We start from the raw sequence: 25,169 nt of genomic DNA, 5'->3' as shown, positions 1-25,169 counted from the left end.
AGCGCACGCGAATCGGCGCGCAGTAACGATACGCTCTGACAACACGAAACCCTGGCAAGGCCATGCCGACATGAGAAGCAAGAGGCAGGCAGCACATGGAAGAGTAGGAACACACTGTCGCCGGTGCAGGAGAAGGACAGCGCAACGAGGACCGCTTGTGGTATAAGAAAGGCACCTCACCGCCCACCCAAGTCTCCCATGGCCCCGCCAGATACCACGGACCGAGCAAACCACATCCAGCCAGCTTTGCGACATTCATCACGCGCGACTGGCAAAAGGGTCAAGCCTGCCCTGCTCGTCGCTGTATGAAGCCTTCTTTTCCCCGCCGTCACCACGGCCGCGAGCTGCCCAGACGACCGGATTTACTGCGGCTACAACCTGCTCAGGCGAGGTACGCCTCGCACCGAATGTCGCGTATTTTGCTGCAAGGTTCTGAAATCTTGTGCTGGACCTTTCTTGGCCAGGACGGTATTCCGAGGAGATGAGCGCAGAGCTGAAGAGGTTTGGGCTGCCGCAGGAGTCTAGCCACATGGATTATTCCAGGTTCAAGTGCGGAGTCGGCGGCCGTGGGCTGGATTCGATTTCTGCAGTACAGCGCACGGGGATGTCATGATGGCGGTGCAGGCAAGGATGATTTACTGCTGAAGGAGAAGTCTGCTTTGTTGGGACAATAGGGGAGGGAGGGGAGGGGGTTTATCATTGGGCGACGAGGGCTCCTTCTGTTTGGAGATGGGAGGTGGCAGGAGAGCGGGGAGCTGGGAAGGGGCACGTGAGGCTGGGTCGCTATTGCATGTTGGTAGGCACGGCACGTGAATACGTCTCCAGTCGCGGTGGCCAATACTAGGAGGTACCTGTCAGTCCATGGTTCCAACTTGTTACAAGTTCTGGTCCGTCTGATCTGGTCTGGTTTCTAAACCAACATAAAAAGTCAATATACCGTCACGGTGCTGCTGCCCGAATCGGAGCCCCTTGATTGCCGCGGCAAGGCAAGGCAAGGCAAGGCAAGGCAAGGCAAGGCAACGCCACGCCACGCCACGCCACGCCACGCCACGCCACGCCACACAGCAGCAGCTCCAGCGCTACCAACAGTGCCTGGTAGCAATTGATGTCTCCAAGCTCGCATCTACCCGACGTCAAGTGTGACGACTTCTAAGACCCGACACAAGCATAATATCCAATATAGATTCCAGCAGTGCACGGCCAGGGGTCTCCAGTGTTGCCGTCGATTACCTCAATTAGATCGGTTCTATATCTTTGAAAAGGACCGCGTGAGGAGTCGGAGCACTTTTTTTTAAAAAAAAAAAAAAAAAAAAAAAAAACCCAAAAAAGGACATGAAACGAACATGGAAAGTCAGTAGTATGTACGTTACTATTTCGTAGTTGACTTACGCAGAAAGCGGCTTCTTTTGCTCTGTTGCACGCAAAGAATTTTACCGTATTCGCGGTACAATACCCATTGTTAGCGTAGGCTACAGCAGCCATCTGCGCAAGAAGAACTATGAATCTCATGATGTGTCTCAAAGAGGTATGGTATGATGAAAGTTGCCAAGTTATAGGCTTGAAAACTCGGACGGTGAATGGTGGATTGCGATGTCTGGAGGACAGGATCGAACCGCGCCCAAGCAGCACTATTTATACGTCGTCGCGGCATCGCGCCATTCCTCGCCATCCGGGAGACGAGGGATTTTCTCCGGCAGATGCCACAGATAGAGCTCGTGAAGCGACGACGGATGCTGCAGTCGCCAATTAACCTACCGCATTTGTTTCCTCGTTTTCCTTGTTCAGTAGATGACATGGGAAAGAAAAAAAAAAGGTCATCCTACGATGCCTGGGGCTACCATGGGAGAGCGAGACTCCCACATCCATGTAATGAATACGCGCTTAGATAGGTAGGTAGGCGAATCCCACCTGCAAAAGGGCCAAGTCCGCAATGCTAGAACAAGCTAGAACAAGTTATTGGCCCTTAAATTGCTCTTCGCAGACGCGTATCCAGGCACCAGGCGCGCTAACATTCCTTCTCCAACCATGCTGCTTTGCGAAGAGTCGTTGGTCTGGGACGTTCGCATTGAATCATGTTTTACATTAATTCACGGCCCCGAATCTCCGCAGCGCTTGCTTAATCTAGACGGTTTGGGTAAAATAGGTAAACTTGGTCTCGCCCTTGATCCCTCCTTATATTAAAATCCCGTATCGTACCCATTCAATGACGAGGGCAAGTGGCTTTGGTTGCATCGGTGCTGCCATGCAAGCAAGTAGTAACATTTTATAATGCCGCAACTGCAGCCTCCCCGAAAACCATTCCCACAGAACGACCCATGGGTTAGATTGTAGAGGGAAAGTTATCGCAACTGCCGTGTTCCTTAATCTCACCCAAGGCTGTCATTGCGATATTGCAAAAGTATAGCTAGTGCATCTGGACAAGCAGATTCCTGCCTTGGCTGCTATCTTGTTGTCGCATCGATGCAGAGAACACACCGGTAGCGAATCGGCGCACGTTCCATATCTTGTCGTGGGCAGGGTTGCAACCTAATCTGCCTCATCCCCCCGCTCAATGACACAAGCGAGATGTCTCGGGGAGCTCGTCCCGGTAAAGCCTGCCCAGACCGCATTTTTGACCCATGCAAGGCCAGTCTATGCAGATGCTGTTGGCCAGAGATGCGGAACTGAGGCCTCGTCGTTTCTCAAAGGGAAAATAGGCGGGGCTGCAAAGGCCCTTGATTTTCCGGCCAGAGTCTGGTTAGATGAGATTACCGGGGGATGGCGATGGGATACGCGACTGAATTGCACACATGTGACCCGTTCTAGGATTGCCCCTTGACTTGACATGGACTGTCCATGCCAACTTGCGGCTTGCTGATTTCAACGGCTTGTGCCCTCGGGGAAGCAACTAGGGGCTACGCGGACGTCATGTCGACTCCATTGCGTCTTACATATGAGCCACGGGCCAAAGTCGTGCTTGGCGCCTATTTCCACTGCCCACCAGCGAACTCCCGTGGCTGTTCTCGAGCTCTTCAGACATCCAAGGTTCGAAATGGGCATATCCATTTCCGTCCGCCAAGTCCAGACGCTATGCCAACCAAGTCGCCAGTTGCTGTCCTCAGTGACTGGCACATTAACGAGTCGTGAGCCAAGAGGCACTTTGCTTCATCTTTGTATTCTTCCGGACCCGCTGCAGCAACGGCGGCATGACCGCCAGGGAGCAGAGTATGGTCGGAACAGGGCCGGTGATGTGATGCTCGTCTCTGACTTGCCCCAAGGCCGACCTGGGGACGCAAACGACCCTGCATTGTCGTTGCCGGTCCCGCTAGCCAAGCTGTCGTCGAGCTGTCGTCGAGCTGCACACAGAGTCTGAACAAGCTGCAGGTGCGTGAGAGGCCAAGGCCTGACAAGATGCAAGCTTGGTCAAGCTGAGGAAGGATAGAAGCAAAGCCACGGCTGAAGCGGCCCAAGATGCGGATGGTAGTCTTGGTGGAATTTTCTAACAAGACGCAATGCAATAAAATCCTTATCGGCATGGCATGCTTGAGCTCGGGGGTTGCGTGTCGAAGACGGCCTTTGGGCGTATGGTGCCTTTTGGGGGAGCTCTTTCCAATATCATAAGAGGTGTGCGTAGGAGTAAATACTGTGACATGCACTGTTTTGACTTGGTCAACAGTATGCAGTGCTTGGCCTGGCAAGCAGAGAGTCGAGAATGTTCCCTGCGTCCCGACTGGTGAATGCTGGAGACGATATCTTGCCTTCGTTATCCAGGTTATCCAGCCATGCACACAACATGGCGCACATGGCTCACATGGTTCACATGGCTGGCCGACGCATCGTCTGCTGCAGCTGGTGCATCCAGACTCTAGGGCCCAGATCCAAGTAAGTGCGCCTGGCGCACTCAACGACATAAATCATGGCGCCTTACCAGAATTAGTAAGGATCTGCAACACAATTTTATAGAAGCATCCCGTAACACCACAACCCTTATTCACGATATATCGCGCTAGCAGGGGCCGCTTATATGCCCTATAAAAGGAATAGTCGCCAAGCAATTTAGCGCACAACGGCAGTAAGTCAAGTGGGCTAAATTTTTTGGCGTACTGGCGTATAAACTGGCGTTTAGACTCGAGTAAAGTTCTTATCCCCACTTACTTTATAAGTCCTTTGTTAAGCAAAGCTGTGCCGAAGGTGCAGCGTGCGTTACGTAAGTGCGTAAAGCGTGCCTTCCAGTTTTGCTTCTTTAATAAGAGGCCAGGGGTGCTAAGCCACCACAATCACTAGCTATATATCATTCAAGCCAGCCATCTGATTAGTCTAGAGGGCACTAAAACGCCCTTATTGGCTGAAAAAACAGAGCTAGTATATATCTTTATGGATCCGGTATATACTCTGAAGAGGCGTAAATAAGGCTATTGCTATAGCATTTAGTATTGCAAGAGGTCGGGTTTATACTTAATTATAACGAAGTAGCGGAAAAGAGACGCAGAAAGCTAGGTCCAATAGAAAGATATATAGACGAATCCTCACAGAGCCTATCTTATCCTATTAGTGTAAAATAACGAGGAATTACTTTAATTTATAGTGCAATAATACCCGCCTCTAATTCCCTTATGCGTAATCCTAGCCTAGCTATCGCTACAACCTTATTAATATAAACAGCCTCATCAATATAAGCAGCCTTATTAATATAAGCAGCCTCGTCAATACAAACAGCCTTATTATTAAGTAATTATCAGTATTTTCGTCGTATAATGGCTGTATTAGCAGCAAATCTAGAACCGCCTCTACTCCCCCCCTCACTACTATCAGTATAGCCTAATATTCCTAATCTTTCTAAGCCTCATAAGCAATATAGCTGTTGTAAAAGAGATAAGCCCTTATCTAAGTTTAAAGGGGCAAGAAATCTAAATAAGCTTATTTAAAATTATCTAGACTACCGGCAGTAAATCTCTTTAGTATATTTTTTTTACTACTTTTTAGAGAATAATTCTAATACTTCTCTTCTTTTTATAGATAAGCCGGTTATCGAATATTATAAAGCGAATTAAGAGTATATTATACGGGCAGAAGTATAATATTATTAAGCTAGCATCTCTAGAGCATTAAGAAGTTATACGCGGTATTCCTATTATACCTCGGCCAGATATACTATAAAATCCTATATTGCTATTTCGACTAATTCTTCTATTATAAGCTCTAGGTATATCCTTTATATGTATTGGTCAATTCGTTAATAGAGCTAGATAATTAATATTATAATTCTTCTATAAAGGCATTCGCCCTAACGATACTCATACTTAGGTATAGGCATATCGGCAGTAGGTATTTATTACTTTTACTATTAGTAGATATGTTGATATAAACTCGGGGTACCTAGTTGTACGTAGGGTCGCACGCGTGGTATCGTGTACCGTGAGGTCACTAAGTAAAGGATTTATTGACTTTACTAATGACTGACTATCTAAAAGGAAAGAAAGGAAGCAAAAGAGGGTAATTACACGATATGGCCTTTTTGTGCGTGCCGTGGTCACGTGCATCGGCGCAGTCGGGCCGGGCTACCCGCGTGCCCTACCGGGCTCAGGGGTAAAGGGGCAAAAGTAGCCACATCATGTATGCGGCAGTGTGCGCGGCATATCCGTCGTAATGTGCCTAATTGGGCACCTTGCGATAGCGATTCCGATACTAGCAGCTTCTCTTTTTATAGAAGCAAACATTGGAATCGCTAGGATGTAAGGCGCATATATAGAAAAGAAAGTACGGCGCGGTCTCGGCAGGTTGTGCCGGCAATAACGTTATCGCGCCGTGCGGCCGGCATTATACCGTACAGCCGGTATATTGAATATCGCAGCCAAAACAAAGGGGCAAAAAGGGGCGGCAGTAAACATAAGAAAAACAGGCAGTATTGCACACAATATTGAATATAGGAAAATCCACACACTTGCCACCTATAATATCACTAATACCTTCCAAACGCAGTTAGATATTAACCAGCCTCTTTACCTACCCTTCTATACGTATAACAGCCCTATTTTGGTCAACGAAGGTCTTAAGGGCTTTATTAGGCGTTCCTTTAGTTATTGCATCGGCGAGGTTATTATTTCCGTTAATCCAGCGAATCTTATAGATTTTCCGGCGCTTATATAACTATTGCAAGGCTATAATATCTATTATAAGCCTCTTCTCTTTCGTAGTGCCTAGCTTAATAAGGCATTCGTATAACGAAAAAGAATCTATATATACTACTATAGGAATCTTTAGTAGTCCTAGCCTGCTAGTAATTATATTGAGGGTCGTGCCTATCATATATGCGATATCGACCCCTTATACTATACTATATAGCTCCGAAGCGAGTGCGCTATACGTTATACGCTTACTCTTTATAGAGCTATAAGTGATAATATTACTAGTTAGTAGGAAGGCGTTATCTATAGGGTTATCCTCTTTATTCCCTAGCATAATGATATAGCCAATCTGGGAGCTTAAATCTTTATTATTAACAAAGGATCCGTCAATAAATATAAAGAGTTTGGCTGTAGTAAGGGCTAGATTGATATACCGTAAGCCATAATCCTAGTTATTGCGCTGCTATTAAAAACGCTTATTTAATTTCGCGATATCCTTAGGGTTAAGTTGCTGGTGTTGTGCTGCGATAGATAGGTTAAAGGAGGCCTTAGGCTAGCAGACTATAGCTATATAAGCACCGCGAGCATATTACTCGATATAGTTATGCTGGGCTATAGGCGTATTCTTATTGATAGTTGCGATCTTCTTGCTTTAACCTTTCTGGCATAAGGTTATACCGTTACTATTGGCCGTTAATATGCATCTATTGAATATTAGGGGCGCGGTTAATAATAGCTTCGTCTTAGGCTTAGCGTTAAAGCCTGCTTTAGTAAGCTCTAATTCTTCCCATTAGAAGAAGGCATTGTCACTAAAGCCGAGGGTATTATTAGTCTATATACCTACGATACCGAAGTATACGGTATTGCTAGTATCACTAGTATGGTTAAGAACGTTAGCACGGTTAGTATCGCTAGTAGATATCAGCAAATAGGGGTTATAGGTCGATATAGTTATACCCAATTTCTCGCAGTAGTGCCGGAAGTATATCGCCTACTAGTAGGTACTTGCCTCAGCTATTCCGTATAGTAGCTTTACTACTTCTATAATAGTGTTATTAGGGTATTAGTGGGCTATTTGCTTAGGTAACTTAGCGATAATTGACCGATTAAGGGTAGTTAATGACTATACGTAAGCCTATATGATATTACGTATCTAAAGGAATAAGCCGTGAGAGCGTTATAGTGATAAGGCTAATAATATAAGTAGCCGTTGATTAGCCCGTTAGATTATAGGGGACTAAGTTAATATTAATTGCTTTTTATTATTACTATAGCCTTATATGATGAGTTATAATTTCTTATACAGTGTATCTATGCCTTTACCCTTAATCTCTCGTACTATATGTAAGTTAAATAGACGTTAGGCTTTATATTTACCGATATTAAAGGTAATAAATCGGAATATATCGCGGGCTTATAACGCTTCTACCTCTATACGGTTAGACTATTCGAAGGGGGCTCTTAGGGTTATTATCTTCCCTTCCCGGTGTAATTAACTAATAAGCTATAGGTCGGCTTACTCTTTTACGGTTAGGAAAGAGGTATCGATAATGGTATTAGAAGCAATAGTATTAACAAAAGCCTCTTTTTGGTCTTTATTAATTATAATATTAGATATTATATATGTTAGCGGTAGTAATAGTAATACTAGCCTGACTTAATTAGGGCTAGTAGCTGGCGATGGATATATCGCGGCTATAGGTATTATCGCGGCTAGAGGTGCGGCTATAGCCGGTATCCTAACTTCTATCCGGCCGGGGCAGGCCGGGCCTTTAGTATAGACGATATCTTTAGTATCATCGGGGTTATAGTTATATAGCTTAACGACCGTTAATTGGAATTTAACCGGGCTATATGGCATCTTTACAATATAGGTTTTACTATCGAGGCTGATTAGCCGGTATAGCTTATACTATCTACCTTTTTCTCTCTATACCTGTATATCTAACTATAGGGGTAGTCGGTAGATAGGCTACGTATCTAGGCCATTCTATTAGGCGAAGGCATTACGAATTTGTCGCTTAGCGAGGCATTTCCTAGCTTTATTAGTGGCCTTTCGTAATGTTAAGGCATATTATGATACTAATAAGCTAGGGGGTGAATTATCTGTGAGTCGAGGATATACTCTAAAGACTAATAACGTAGGCATTAGACCGTTAGGTCTAGTGGAATCGTTGATAGCCTTTATAGTAAGCTGTAATTTTTATTCCTTTATTATTAGGTCGCCTACTTCGTTATCAATAATAGTATAGGCTCGGCATAATAAGGCGTAATATCTCTCGACTTTGCTAATGCTATTATAGGCTTCTATAGGAATTTTATCTATATTAATAGATAGAAGCCGGGCATTATAATAGAATTTAGCGGAGGCGAAATTTAGGCTAGTATTATAAATAATCTAATCTAGTAGGCCAAGGTATATATCGATCTAGTATTCCTTAAGGGCATTCTATATATTGTAGGCCTTTTGACTTTATAGATTAAGAAATCTAACTGCCTAGAAGCTTATAGCGGCATCTATAATGTATAATACCGGCCGATTTTTAATATAAAGGATATTAACGATAATCTTATAGTTAAATAAGCTAGTATTATTATCCTAGAGTATGAATTTAAATCGGCTAGGTGCCTTTGCGTTTATTTGGTATTAATGGTATATATAGGTAATCCTCTTAATGATATTGCGGTTAATATTATTATTATATCCGGCGCGTTAGAGCAATTTGGTAAGCCTATTAATAGAGGGGTGCCTAAATCGATAATAAAGCTAATGGATTTTTTATAGTAAGAGGTAGAAGGTAGTAGTATCTATAGCATTAAGAGTCTACTATAGATGTCCCTATTTCCTGATAATTGGAACCTTAGTATCCCTTTGGATTAATAGGTTATTAATATTATTAAGCTTTATGCCTATCCTATCTATATCCGTAATAGAATATAGGAAGGGGGTGCTACTGTTGAAATCAGCGCCTTTTTAGCTGTATTTTGGTACTGGTCTCGCTACCGTACGACGTCTCTACGTTGAGATATCGCGGTGGCTATACCAGGCGCTATGGTGGGGCACAGCGCCCCACAACGCCGATTACAGTGGGCCACAGCGCCGGTCACGGCACCGGTACAGCGACCCACATCCGGCCACAGCGGCCGGTCACAGTGGGCCACAGGGCCCACAACAGGCGGCGCATTTCTACGGGATTACCAAATGGGCAAACCTTGCTAATACCAGCACTTTCGGCCTTCTACATACAGTTACCTGCTATACCGGTCATTTACGGCAGACCGATATAGGGCTTCCGGCCCGTACGGCAGGCTGTTATAGGGCATCCGGCACACCGCTATAAGCCATTGGCTTGGTTGGGTAGGCATTGGGTAGGCACTGGGTAGGATATTGGGCATAGACTGGGCACGGTTGGGCAGACCGACTTTTCGTCGGGTTTTTCACTATTTTTACGGTTTTTCATTATTTTCAACCACTTCTTCAAGATAGTAGAAATATGCCTAAAATTCCCTCTTTCTAGCTAGAATAATCACTAATAATTAGAATCAGATTTCCCTGATATCTTTGCTCTGGTCAACCCCGTATATGCGTTTTTAATCTTTAACCAGCTTGTTTTATTCTGCAACGCCTTATACGCCACTATCGGTACTTAGTATACTTTCCAACAGTGTTCTGAGTCACCATTTTGCAATAGGTTATAAGCCCGGTGTCTCAAGGCTTCTAGCTTAAGACTTTTTTACGCTAACTTAGGATTTTAACGCATTTAGTAGCTAACCTTCCAGAAATCTACTAATAAGGGACTGATCATCCTAGATTTAGGAACCCAGCTACCACACTAAGCTGCAATATATCCTTACAATAGGATTTTCTAAGGTTATTCCTTAATGCAGCTTTCTTCTAGTTTTATCTAGATTTTCAGTCTTAATTTTCTTCGCATTTTTAAGACTTTCTAGCACCTTTTCTCTTCCTATAATAGCCAGTCAGAACGTTCCTACCGCTAATAATCTAAGCTATACGGCAGAGGTAGAAGAATCTAATAATGACTAGGAAATTGCCTAGCTTAAGGAAGACCAATAGGAAATAAGAAAAGAATTCAGTTATAAATTTAATCGAATAAACTCTAAAATCGATTTTTTAGCTAATAAGGTAGGCACCTTAGTAGACAGACTAATCAAGCCTGCTGCTAGCCTACCATCACAGGATATGATGGATGTGGATACCTTCTAAACTCCTATAGGTAAGGGAAATACCTCTCTACCTAAAGCCTAGCAATAACCCCTACCGGTTCCATCCAGCATTAACAGCCAAATCAGCACTATAGCTATCAAAGAACTAGCTAAAACAGCCAATAGATTCTAGGAATCCTAAAAGCTAAAGGGGGCATCTAACTTCGACTAATAGAAATAGGCCCTTATAATTCAACTTAGGGCACTTAATATCGCTAAATTTATCGAAGATCCTTCTATTGCTAATAAATTTAACGACTCAGAGCAAGCACTTTTACTATTACTTATTAAGAATAGTTGCACAGAAGGACCAGCTGCCGCTATCAACTGGTGCACTAACCTAGAGTCAGCCTTTACGTTACTCACCAAATAGTATTCTTATTCATCAGACGTATAGCGGACCCACCTATATCCTGCCTTCTATCAACTTAATTTTACAGGCTATAAGGGTACCTTGGAATCTTTTAATGCCTCCTTTAATAGCTATCTATCTAGGCTGCAAATTTTAGGCTCCCATATATAACCTTTCGACCAAATCAGCTAGTATTTACATACTGTAGAAGGGGTCTTTTTTTAGTGGGCAGAATAGCACTATATAATAATAAGAATCGCCTATACTCAGGGAAATACATCAAATATTAACCTGCAATTTTATATAGTTGATTTACTAGAAGAATAATACATTAAAGGGTCATTAGTAGCAAGGGCTACCACCTACCTCGTAAAGGTCAAAGGTGCCGCTACTAACAGCAATAGTAGCAAGCCAGCTAGTAATAATACTAGTAAGGGTGGTAAAAATACTACCACTAACGCCAATAAAAAGAAACAGGGGTCTTCTTCTACCCAATAAGGGTCTTCTTTAGCTATATAAGGCAAGCCGGAAAATAAGAAAAAGAAAGAAAAGAAAGATTTAGCTAATAAAGCAGATACCCTATAAAAGACCGACGAAAAGGAAAAGACTATTGATTCCTTCGTACTAGGGAATTATAATACTCTAAGTCTTATACCTAGTGAGACAGCCTATTCTTCCTTCCAGGACCGCAAATGTATGCAATTTCTAGCTACTAGCTATAGTGCACAATCCGGTGGGAAAACGCTAATAGATTCTTTACTCTACGATACTGGTTCTACGGTATATATTATCAACGATAAAAAGCATTTCACCTACTTCCAACACTATACCGGAAACAGACCAGTCATCAGTATAGGTAGTGGCCTAATTAAGCCTAGTAGGTAGGGCATAGCGCGTTTTACCGTGCTATAGGGCACCAACCCACCTCAGTGGGGCACCTTAGAGCTTACTAACGCCCTCTTTATACTAGCTTTTAATATTAATATTTTTAGCGGCGTTAAACACTATCTAAATCGTAGCAGTATTTAGGGCTAAAGCCTAGTTAATAGCAATAATAAGTGCATTAGGCTTCTTAATTTTAAGAAGTATGGCTTCTTTTTACAATAAAAAGGAGTAGATTCGCCGTTTTTATACCATACCAGCCAAAATCACTTAGCTACATATAATATCTCGGTCGAAATACCTGCCCTAGCTAACCTAGAAGAATACGAGGAATATCCCCTATTAGAGGATTTACCTACCCTACTAGCTAACTCGGACCTTCCACTTCCACCAGCTAATTCGCAAGAAATCTTACTAGCTAACCCACTAGTTAGTCCTAGTTTTTCGGTGGTACCAATAGAGGCTGCTATTCCCAATATAGCCTAACCACTATAGAGGGCCCCGGTCACCCTCAACCCAGCCCCAGTCACAATACCAGCTGCTAATACAGAATATCAAAAGCTGCTATTATTAGCCGGACTTTAGCATATCCGGCTTAGGCATATCGGAATCTAACTTTTAAAGAAAACCTATGCATCAACTATAGGGTTACCTAATCTCAGTAAGGTAAAGGATTCTAATTTCAATTGCATCGCCTATAAAAGGGCAAAGTCAGTTCGGCGTTTTACATTAAGGGCTATACCAGACCCTATGCATTATTTGGATATTATAGAGGGCGATATCTTCTAAATCAACCCTCTACCATACAACAAACGCCCTATTTGCCTTATCTTAGTAGACCGGAAATCACGCTTCCATTAGGTGCACCTACTACCTAATAAGGAAGGACCCACAGTATTCCCAGTATTACAGGGGTTCTTCTAAGGTCTTAAGAATCGCTACGGCAAATCAACTATTGAATTCCACTATAATGGTGGCAAGGAAATCAATAATGTTATTACAGCCTAGCTAGCTCTCAAGGGCATAGATTTTTTAACCTCTTCCCCTTATATTCATAAGTAAAATAGGTTAGCAGAACGCTCTATACGGGTCATCGTTAACCGACTTAGAGCTACTATACTTTAGTCTCGGTTACCTTCTTACCTTTAGTCTGCAGTGATTCTTAGTATTACTACCTTAGTAAATCTAATAGCAGTCACAAACTGTTCTTCGTTACCTTTTAAGGAATTAAAGAAGGATTTTCCGGAAATTACGCACTACCACCTACCCGACCTTACTAGCTTCAGGGCTATTAGTGCGGCTATAGAGGTACTAATCCCTCCAGAAAAACGGGTCATTAGCTATAAGCTGGCCCCCCAGACCGAGTTAGGTAGGTTACTAGCTATGCTAGGTAACGGCACCTACCTTATCTATATGTCATATCGCCGGGTCGTCACTAAAACCTCTTTTATTACCTTTACCTACCAAAATAAAGGTATAAGCCCTATTTCAAATGGCCTAGAGGGCACTTTTGATTTCCAACCGCCTTCTAATTTAGAGGGGGTAAATATCGACCAAATTGCTCTAAAAGAGCCTATCTGGAAGTCGCCTCGCCTAGATATGCCTATTTCAGGCTTAGCCGAGGGCACAGGCCTACCACAGGCCACGGATCCAACACAGCCCACAGGCCCACCACAACCAATAGGCCTAATACAGCATACAGATCCACCACAATCAGCGGGCCTACCACAACTAATAGGCCTACCACAACCAGTAGGCCTACCACTAATTAGCCCGCCACAGCATTCTACAACATTTCCTAGTAATTCGCCGTCTTTCGATTCTAAATCGCTTCAGCCTAACTCAGCTTTTCAGCTTAGGCAAGACGGTCCTTTTTTACCGGCTAAGGAATTTACGCCTTTTTCCCATATAAAAAGGCTACAAATACTAGGAAATGCAGAAAGCTCTCATCACTAGGAATCTTAACCACCGAGATTTTCCGAATCCATCACAAAAGTAGGCATACCCCGCATATATGAAAATTCTGACTCGCCCTATATAGAAAATTTTCAATGGTCCGAATCTCAAAGCCCCACATATACTGATTTTCTGCGACTTTCCAATACAATAGATTCTGCCTTTTCGCCCGGCTTCCTAGTAAATACAGTATTTCGCCATAGTAAAACGCTGCCTATACTAGAATATCTAAAATTCGAGAGTCCAGATATCGCCTCAAATAAGAAACTATAGGAGAAAATATTTCGAGTATTAGAAAAGGTGCCTATTCAGCCATACCAGGTTAGGGCTACTAGGGGTAGAATTCGAGGAAGAATGCAGCCACAGATATAAGACGTGCAAGGTATCCTAGGTTATGGATACTATAGGTCACTTTTAGACCTACAGACTAACGACCAATAGTCTGACTAACAGTCTGACCTACAGACTGACCAATAGGGTTTTTTCCCACCTATACAACCGGAAAACAATAGCATTTTTCCACCCACCCAGCCGGAAAACAACGGCATTTTCGGGTTCTCACCCACCCAGCCGAAAAATAATAGAATTTTCAGATACCCAGGCAGCCCCCCAGAGGCTCCTATACAGGATTTCCCCCCTTCCTATGCTTTTTACCAGCAAATATACGATATATACTATACAGCTAAGATTAAGGCTGCAAAACGGGCCCCAAAAGGTGTGCCTAATAGCTGGAAGGAAGTCTTATATAACCCATATAAGGATAGCTGGGTTAAAGCCTTATTTTCGGAATTCGAGCAATTAATCGATTTAAATATCTTCTAATTTATTCCTAAGACTAGTGTTCCTGCTAGTAGGAAAATATTATATAACCGGCCTGTTTTTCGCGTTAAGAAAGATGCGAATAATAACCCGGTTAAATATAAGGCACGATTAATTATTAAAGGCTTTATGCAGGTATCTAGGCAAGACTTTACGGAGACCTATGCCTCAACTTCGATCCCACTAATATAGAGGATTATCCTTGCTCTTACTGCTGCAAATAACTAGGAAATAGAGCAGATCGACTTTATTAGTGCCTTTCTAAATAGTGAACTACTGGAGACGATTTATATAGAGATTCCAGCTGGTTTTCTAGAATTTGCAGAAAGCCTACTCTTACCTAACCCAGCCTTATGGTCTGACCAACAGCATCATCGACTTTTAGCCTTGCTTACTAAGGTTAGATATAACCCCTCTGCATTATAGGTCATACTATTAAAGAAAGCCTTATATGGGCTAAAATAAGGCCCTCGCGAGTGGCAGTTACGGTTAAAAGACCTTTTAGTGCAAGAGGGTTTTAAGCCATTACTTTCTAATACTGCCGTCTTCTATAATAAAGGAATGCATACCTTTATTGTGACCTATATGGATGACTGCTTAATTATCGGTCCGGACCTTAGCTATATTGACCAGCTTAAGGCCAAATTCCATAAGGTTTATACTATAGAAGACCGAGGACCTGCCTCCTTCTTTCTAGGAGTGCAGATTATTAGGGATAGAGAAAAGGGCCTGTTATAGCTGCACCAATCGCAATTTATTGCGGAAGTCCTTAAGAAATTCAACCTTAAGGACGCACAACCGTATCTAATCCCGCTACAGCCCGGTATACTTACTGAGGCTGACGATACGCCGCTGGATGCTAATAATCAATACTTATTCTAGCAGCTAGTAGGGACATCGATATAGTTGATAATGATATCAAGACCTGACCTTGCCTTTCTAACGCAATACCTATCACGATATATGCAATAGGCTTCCACTACACAGCTTAATGCTGCTAAGGGCGCTTTTCGCTACTTAGCTAGTACGGCAAATACAGCCATTTGTTACCGAGCCGCTAAAGCTACCGTAGTATTAGCTGCATTTTCTAACAGCGATTTTGCTGGTTATCGCCTTACTTCTAAGTCTACTGGTGGTTATCTTACTACCTTGAATAGTGGGCCTATTAGCTAGAAGTCAAAACGGTTTTCGACTGTGGTTTTATCAACGCTTAAAGCCGAATCTGATGTAATGCTTGAAGCGATTCGCGAAGTGGAGTGGATATCTAATTTATTTAAAGAAATCCAGGTCGATATTCAACGCCCGATACCACTATACTGCGATAACTAAGGGTCTATTTCTAACGCAAATGACCTAAATCAGTATGCCCGCACTAAGCATACCTTGCTTAAATTCCGGTATATACGTGAGAAGGCCCAAGCCGGCCTAGTAAAAATATCTTATTTACCCACGACAGATATGCCTGCGGATAGACTCACCAAACCACTTCTAAGCCCGAAATTCCCCATATTTCGGCAGCTATTAGGGCTGCAATCTTTATAGCATCATTATCTTTTTTTTTTTTTCTGATTTTTTATAGGGTTTCTTTCTTTTATTTTAACGCTAGGATTAGCCATATTGCTAATCAGAGGGGGTGTTGAAATCAGCGCCTTTTTAGCTGTATTTTGGTACTGGTCTCGCTACCGTACGACGTCTCTATATTGAGATATCGCGGTGGCTATACCAGGCGCTATGGTGGGGCACAGCGCCCCACAACGCCGATTACAGTGGGCCATAGCGCCGGTCACGGCACCGGTACAGCGACCCACATCCGGCCACAGCGGCCGGTCACAGTGGGCCACAGGGCCCACAACAGGCGGCGCATTTCTACGGGATTACCAAATGGGCAAACCTTGCTAATACCAGCACTTTCGGCCTTCTACATACAGTCACCCGCTACACCGGTCATTTACGGCAGACCGATATAGGGCTTCCGGCCCGTACGGCAGGCTGTTATAGGGCATCCGGCACACCGCTACAAGCCATTGGCTTGGTTGGGTAGGCATTAGGTAGGCACTGGGTAGGATATTGGGCACAGACTGGGCACGGTTGGGCAGACCGACTTTTCGTCGGGTTTTTCGCTATTTTTGCAGTTTTTCATTATTTTCAACCACTTCTTCAAGATGGTAGAAATATGCCCAAAATTCCCTCTTTCTAGCTAGAATAGTCACCAACAATTAGAATCAGATTTCCCTGACATCTTTGCTCTGGTCAACCCCGTGTGTGCGTTTTTAATCTTTAACCAGCTTGTTTTATTCTGCAACGCCTTGTACGCCACTGTCGGTACTTAGTATACTTTCCAACAGTGTTCTGAGTCACCATTTTGCAACAGCTACTATTAAGGATATAGAAGGGGATATTACTAAATATTATTAGGATATTTAGTATACCGGAAGATATAGCAGAGCTAGCGCCAAAGTTCACTATATGCTTTTTATTAGTCGCCTCGATAGTTAGGGTCTTTATCAATCTCATTAGGGCCTTTGCTTGACCTAGGCCTGCTATTAATAGGCCGGAGGCGCTAATATCCAGTAGGATTCCGCGGAAGGTATAATTACTATAATGTTCTTCTTCTAGAAAGGCAGAACTTAGTAAGGGCATTTAAAAGGGGTCAATTTGCAGGAAGGCGTATCGGTATAATTCATCCTATAGGGCTTACAATATTGCGATAGATAAAAAAGGTAATGGTTCTATTTGTATAGGGGCTAAGAAATACTAAGTGGCTGTAATTTATAGTGCGATAGCATCCTCTATATCCTAATGTATAACCCCTACTATTATAGCTTTAATATCTTTAACGATATTATTAAAATCGGTATCTTTAAGGTCTCGGTCGGTAGTCCCTTTATATTCCTATAGGAAAATATGGAATTTCTTATTATTAGGGGCGGTCCGGTTAGAGCGGTTTTTTAGCTATTATGCCTTTAATTCTTATTACTCTTTATTAGTATAGTTAGATAACTAATATCCTGATTTATTATAAGTAAAGCATTTTTTTTAATAAGGCCTAGATGGAAAGGCGTGATTCTATTATTGCTATTGATACTGCTGCTATAGGCCGAATCGGTATTAAGGGTGGGATTGACTATATTTACAGTTAGTGAATAATACTATATTATTATTAATATCTTTAATATCCTGATATTATTAAGCTTATTGTTATTAAAGGAATTGATACTATTGAGTTATATAGGTAGTCTCATAGATAGAAAGGGATTGCTATAGGTTAGCGGCGAGGCCTTCGAATATAGGGGTATAACGATATAGGGCCTAGCTATACTTAGGGGTATCCCTTATAGCGTTAAGCATTTGCCGATGAAGCTCTATATTAGCTATAAAGGGGGGAAAAAGACTATAATATAGGCATTAAAGTTCTTCTAGTAGGATATTAAGGCATTTTAGCTTTAACTTATTAGGATATTTCGCAATAATTGATTAGAGCGTTATTCTATTCTAATGGTGCAAATAGAATTACTTTATGCTCTTATTTTCGAAATAGCTTTTAACTTTATATACTATATCGTCGAAAGTAAGGGTATTGCGAATACATTTAATATTATTAAAGTAATAGGTCTTAGTATCGCTAATAAGTATAATTTAGAAGGCTCTGGCGAATATATTATCGGGTAATTTTAGTAGGCAGTACTTACTCTTAAAAGATATAACCTTTAGTATAAGGAAATTATCTATTTTACTGCTATATCTATCCTCTATATAATAGCTGCATAAGAGGTTAGATATCTTCTTTAATATATTATTAAACCTAGTTTAGGAATAATCTTTTTAGTTAAACCCGGCTTTTATATAGGCTTTTCGGGTATAACCTTAGGGGTATTCTAGAGGGTATTCTAGAATAGCTTATCGATAGCCTTACGGTAGGCTAGCGGGAGCTCTAGCTATCCTATAACCTAGGTCGGTCTGGGTTTACTAGTCCTCCCATTAAGACGGTCCGTTTATCGGCCTAAGTAGGCCGATATTAATAGGAAGGGCTAGGTGCCGTGCCTATTTTTAGTATTATTAGATGAGGTGTTTAGGCTAGTAGTTAAGGCATTTAAGCCTATAGGCTGCGATACTATGATTTGTGATATTTAGTATTAGGGGCGGTATTAGCTTGGAGGGTATTATCGTTAGGGTCCTCTATTGAAGGAAGCATATTATCGGGGTCTATAACCCGACCTCTATTAGGCCTGCTTTAGCCTTAAGGGGTATTGAGATAGCCGCCTTAGCTAGGGGTATAATCCCTAGGTTGATATATCTGATTGGGTCGGTCTTATAGGCTGTAATTATCGGCCGTTATATATTATTATTGATAATGGGAGCTTTTCTTTGTTTCGAATAGCGGCCTATTATAAATAGGCGTTTTCCCTTTTGGTTATAGGGATTAGCCCCTTTTTTTTTCGGTAGGAGTAGGGGCAAGGGGCTTTTTCGATATAGAGGGGGGGATAATAGGTTATTATGAATGTGATTATGCTATTAGTATTGCGAAGTCTTTTGGCGTTAATAGGGCTTACAAGTGCCGTAGCGAGAGCCTTAGTAAGGGTATTCGTATAACTATTATAGGGGCTCGTAATAATAATGATGATAAGGGCCTTATATATATATGTGAGGGCGTATTTTGAAGCCTTTATATTTCTTACTTGGTATTACCGATAGGTAGTAAGGCTTCCCTAATAGGGTTAAGCCGGGATAGGAATATATTACGAGCAAGTTGCTAGGTTACTTCCTTTTGAAGCTATTATGGATTCTGTTGTTATTAAAGGCATTTAAGGAGGGTTAGTATTATTAGTAAACCCAATGCTCTGATGTATACGCCGTGTTCCCGTAATGTTGAACGGAACTACCGTAAAACCTAAACGTTAATATGGCGTAATAGGGCTTTATTCTACTCGCTATAATCCTCGCAGAATTATTCCTAGAGATTATCATTTAGGTAGGTATTTTCCTTATATGTATCTATAAGGAAGGCGATACAGCTATATAGCTGTATATTCGTGGCATTATTAGGGTCGATAGGCTCTATCGCGTTAGGCTAATTATCGTTAAAAAGTAAGGCGAACCGTTATATCCTCTTAGGTAGCTCTCGTGGTTATTATAATAATGATAATGATGAGGCTATAGTATTAAGATGAGGGTTTAAAGGGGGGGGATGTATTATAAAGAGTATAAGATTTGAGAGGGCTTTTACTATAGTAGTAAAAGAAAGAAAGAATAGGAAGAGGTTATAAATCGTTCTTCTTAGATGCTAAGGGTATCTTTAAATATTATGATATTTAGCGTATCTTATTCTTCCTCGTGATAGATAAGGGGAAGGAGAGGTTATAAATCGTTCTCCCTTTAGTTAGTATAGCCGAGAAAGCTTAACTGCCTCTTCGAAATCAATATCTTACTAATCTATAATATACCGTTCTTTGCGGGATATAATTATCCTGTAAGTAGTGGTTATCACTACTAATTAGTGTTAATATATACTCGGGGTACCCAATTGTACGTAGGGTCGCGCGCGTGGTATCGTATACCGTAAGGTCACTAAGTAAAGGATTTATTAACTTTACTAATGACTGACTATCTAAATGGAAAGAAAGGAAGCAAAAGAGGGTAATTATACGATGTGGCCTTTTTGTGTATGCTGTGGTCACGTGCATCGGCGCAGTCGGGCCGGGCTGCCCGCGTGCCCTACCGGGCTTAGGGGTAAAGGGGCAAAAGTGGCTATATTGTGTGTGCGGCAGTGTGCGCGGCACATCCGTCGCAATGTGCCCAATTGGGCACCTTACAACAGCGATTCCGATAAGATATATTATATAAACTCTAATATATATATATATAGGATATTATTCGGCGTGAATATTAGGTTTAATACTAAGCCGGCAAGCAGCCCTTAGCTACTCCTCTATTATTAGCCCTTTTGCAACTAAATTAATATAATTAGCCTCTATCTTAGCCTTTATCTCAGCCTCTATCTCGAGATAGTAATAATAATAATAATAATATTAGTTTCTTTATTTGCAGTATATATAGAATTACTTATGCTACTGCGCATCAATATCCCGATAGCCTATATATTTAGTATGCGAGCACTATTAATAGTACAAATAATCAAGATAAACAATAAGTCTGCTTAAATTATTATAATATTTGACCTAAGTCTCAATATTTTATAGCAAATAGTAATAAGATTCCTTATTGCTATAACTGCAGGTATAAGCATTCTGCTATTAGTTCTACGCTAAGATTATTATTCTTTAGCAGTAGTACTAATAATTTACTTATATTCTCGTCTTAATAAGGTTAAAATTCACAGTAAGTAGCTACCTTAGTGTCAAGGATTCGGGCTACGCCCGTCTCATACTAAGGACAAGCTTCCAGTAAGTGCGCGCGACTAGTGTGATATAGGTGTCAATTGTACCAAGTCATAGTAACTTGGTACAATACGTACTCTTTTGGTCGTATGGTTAAGAGAGTAGGTTTTTACCTGGCGATGTGCGCGGCACTCGCTTAGGGCCCTTTTGGGCCACTTCGTTACATATGTCAAGGATTCGGGCTATGCCCGTCTCATACTAAGAACAAGCTTACAGTAAGTGCGCGCGGCTAGTATGATATAGGTATCAATTATACCAAGTCATAGTAACTTGGTATAATACGTACTCTTTTATCTGGCCTAACGGTCAGATAGAAGGTTAGGCTAAAACCCAGATGATATGCGCAGACACCCGCTTAGGGCCCTTTAGGCCCTATTCGTTACATTTATACTAAGTTACCCAAGGTCACAGGTTTGAATCCCGTATGCGGTATGTGCGTATAGCGGGCTCTTCATCTGGGGTTATAGAGGACGTGCTACTAGCCTCTAGGGGGTGTATGGTATTATGTAGTCGGCGCCAGCTGCATAAGCTTAAAGGGCCTGCAGAGAGGGAAGCTATATTAAGGATTCGGGCTATACCCGTCTCATACTAAGGACAAGCTTACAGTAAGTGCGCACGGCTAGTATGATATAGGTGTCAATTATACTAAGTTATAGTAACTTGGTACAATATGTACTCTTTTATCTGGCCTAACGGTCAGACAGAAGGGTATGTAAAGGACTGGCCCTAGGGCTATTGCGAATAGGCGTCGAATGAATATATTAAATAGACTAAGGAGGAAAGGAAGAGGACCCGAATAGGGGCCTCTGAGTAGTCTATTTATGCCTATATATAGCATGGGCCGAGTCCTTAGCGAGCCCTTGTAATCCTGTGCCGATACTCCTTAAGCTAGTCGCGGGCGTAGCCTGAGTCCTAGCCATATTATAGCGCGGGTATAGCTTAAGCCTATGATATACCCCCCTCCTCCGCCTCGGAGTTGGAAAAATCGCCTTCCATCGTCAATTAGTACTCTACTAGGGACTAATCATATCGCTAATTACTACGCCGCGATATCCTCAAATCTATATATAGGCCAATTGCCGGGTATAGGAAGGATTCGTCTGTGAGCGTAGTGGATATAGCTATATAATTAATAGGAGTTATATAATCGTTAATTAGGAATAGTATAGTGGAAGCGCGTGGAAATTTGTCGTCGTGCTGCTAGCTAGAGGTTAACCGGTACAGCTAGGAATATTATAAAAAAATTTTCGCTAGCTACTGGCTAGAAATCTCCTTATAATTTTTATTATTTTTCGCTAGGGGCTCTTTTCTTTCTTCCCTTCTTCCTATTAAGGCTATTACTAAGTATCGAAGGTCTTTATTATTATAAGTTTTTATCCCGCATTAAGCCCGTATTATATACTAATCGGTTAAAATATTATTTCCGCCCCTTTTGCGTTAGTATTCCTTACCGAATTCTATCTTTTTTGCAATCGGCTGCTAACTCTTTTTGTAGTAAGACCCGATCTAATCTATATATAAAGCCTATTAGTAAGTCTTAAGTCCCTATTTATATCGCGAGCGTTTTATGCTAACCCTATATAGAACCTAAATATATCTTTATCTACTACTAATAATGCCCCTATTAGGAGGGAATTAGATCCTACCTATCTTTAGAAGCTATACCGTACTACTAATGACTATCTTCTAGAGGGGGACTCCTCAGATAAAGAGTATTAATATATAAAAGATGAAAAGTTCCTATATAATAGATGCACTAAACGTATATAAGCGACCGGAGAGTTATCTATTTATAAGCATTATAGAAAAGCAAAAGGGTATAAAAGCTGCGCTAATTCCCACGTATCTTGCGTATAGCTTAATCAATATCTCGCGGGGAACCCTATATTATAATGCATCCTATACAATTAGATTAAGGCAGTAAAGGAGGGGAGGGCCGTTATAGAGCCCGCCTATCTAAAGATAGATACGCAGAAAGTATATACCGCTATCTTAACCCCCGAGTTTTAGGCTTTAAATAATTAATAGTATTATACTTTCGCTGCTAAGTAGGTGGCCCCCTGTGCCCTACGTTTGGTATTTAGGCTATAAAATACCTCTGGTATAGTTTCTACTATATCTGCGGTATTAATGCCCTCCTAGTGCTAGGCTGGGTCTGTTATAGATCTCGCCCCTATACTAAATATTATAAGGGAAATGCAAATAAAAGCCTGGGAATATTATGCTAAGATAGAGCAATATTAGGTTAGAGCTTAACGTCTCTAGCTACCTCTGCCCTTATTTTATCCCGCCCTCCCTATATATTATATAGAGGGGGAACTATTATACGATTAGGGCGGCTAATACTATATAGAGGCTCTACTACTATTAGCGTAAGGTTATCTATTGCAACCCCTATAATAGTAGGCAGAACCCGCTCTATAGCCCCCTATGCCCTCGCTATCTTTATTATAGCTACCGCTATAGATGCCGTATTGCCCGGCCCTATTTTATTAAGGGGTCTTATTGTCTCTTAGTGCACCCTTACTATATTTGCCTTACGGTAGCCTATAGACTCTATTATATCGTAGATGTATAAGGAACTATCCCCATCTAATGTATAGTCTATATATGCGCTTTACCCCGCGAGGACCTTTACTGTTATTAGCTTATGCGCTATCATAGGGATAGGAGGAGGCTTAGGGAGATAGAGAGTAGCCCTAGGAGGGGGCATATTAGGGGTAAGCCTATATCGGCCCTAGTTTAATTTATTATATTTTTTTTTTTAAAGTATTTTTATTGTTTTATATTTTGCTTATAGTAGTAGGCGTTCGGCGTTGTTTATTAGTCTAATAGACCCTATTTCGGGACCTAGCTAGGCCTATTATAAGTCTTAATATCCCCCTATTTGCCCTTAAATATTTCTTATACGGTAGTATCTTTAAAGTTTTCTAGGGGTTTTTATATTAGTAAGTCGTACTTTTTCCACTTTATAAGTATATTATATTTCTATCTCTAGCCTTATATGTTCTTTGCTATAAGTATCTCCTTAATTTTATACTCTTTATATAGGTTTATAGAGTCTTAAGGGAGGATAAATAGGGGCCTAAGTTATATATCGGTTATTACCTAATTAGATAATAAATCGGAAGTAGCTTATTCGATTAGGTTAATATAGAAAACCGGATAAATGCCTAATAGGATATTAAGTTAGATATTAAGTAGTAATAGGACGGTAATAATAGTATATTTAATAAAGACTTAATCGAGCTTTTTATATAGGCAGTTCGTTTTAATATTCTAAAGGTTTAACTATACCTAATTACTAACCTAGAAGCGTTTAGCTAGGCATTATAAACGATTAGTAGTATCTTACTATCGTTATTATATAAAGGCGATAGCGGCTTAGGCTAATTCCTATCCCTCTTTAAGGTTACTAAAAAAAAGGGCTATATGCCTTTTTAGGGTAGTTAAGCTTAGGGTTACCTCTAGAGGTAAAGCGATAATCAGAATATTAAACCTATTAAGCAGCTGGTTTAGGCTAAATCCGGTAATAGATAATATCTAGTTATTTAATGCGAGTTAATATACTGTAAGATAGTGTGGCTAATCGTACTAATTAAAGGAAACTATAATATAGAGGATTGCCTATACCTCTTAGTTTATTCGCTCTATACCGCTATTAGTTTAGGGGTAGTATGCTATTAATAAAAGTTATTCGGTCCTAACTAATTTGCATAGTATAGACTAAAATTAGCCTATTTAATCTAAACCTTAATCGCTAATAATCTCCTTAGAGAAGCTATAAAAGCGCCACTAGCACTATTAGAAGCATTTTGCGTAGTCTTTTGCTTTTATTAAGTATATAGCCTTAAGCTAGATATACTTCGATAAGCGATCTATAATAACTATAAGGAATCGCGGGTTAGAGGTATTATAGGCAGGAAGGTCGGTTATAAAGTTGATCGATATTTATAACTAAAAGCGGTCCGCGATTAGTAGCAGTTATAATAACCCCTGGCGCAATTAGCGGCTTTTATATACCTTACAGTATTGGCAATTCCGAATATATCTTACTACCTTAGACGATATATTATTAAAGTGATAATCCTGTCGTAATAGTTAGAAGGTAGTGTTTTTTCCTAGGTGGCCCACAATAGGCGAGTTATAGTAGCGTTAGATTACTATAGTGGTTAAGGGCTTAAACGATAGAAGCTATACCTATATCCGGTAAAAGAGTATGCTATATACATTTAGGGTATAGTCGGCAATTTATTTTTATATCGCCGCCTCTATTAGAAATCGTTATTCCCTATTTGCAATTACTATCTATTAGGCCTAATATATACTATTTTTAGATATCGCTTAATCTTAAATAGCTTAAAGGTAGGAGTTGGCGAAGATATATAGGCCGTAAGGTAGGGTAGTCTATAGGGCCGAGGTTGGTATTATCTTGCC

At 41.2% G+C, this 25,169-nt stretch overlaps 1 protein-coding gene across 1 annotated transcript; it reads right to left on the bottom strand.

The window, feature by feature from the left end:
• Positions 1-258: 258 nt before the first annotated feature.
• Positions 259-531, bottom strand: UV8b_04991 (uncharacterized protein; the record flags this gene model as incomplete). The annotated part of the gene is made up of 1 exon (XM_043142489.1): positions 259-531. The coding sequence occupies one exon, from the start codon at positions 529-531 to the stop codon at positions 259-261; it is 273 nt and encodes a 90-aa protein (XP_042998423.1).
• Positions 532-25,169: the final 24,638 nt, after the last annotated feature.

The sequence above is a fragment of the Ustilaginoidea virens genome, chromosome 4, assembly GCF_000687475.1.
Source record: "Ustilaginoidea virens chromosome 4, complete sequence".
NCBI lineage: Eukaryota > Fungi > Ascomycota > Sordariomycetes > Hypocreales > Clavicipitaceae > Ustilaginoidea > Ustilaginoidea virens.
This window is presented reverse-complemented; position numbering and strand designations above follow the sequence as displayed.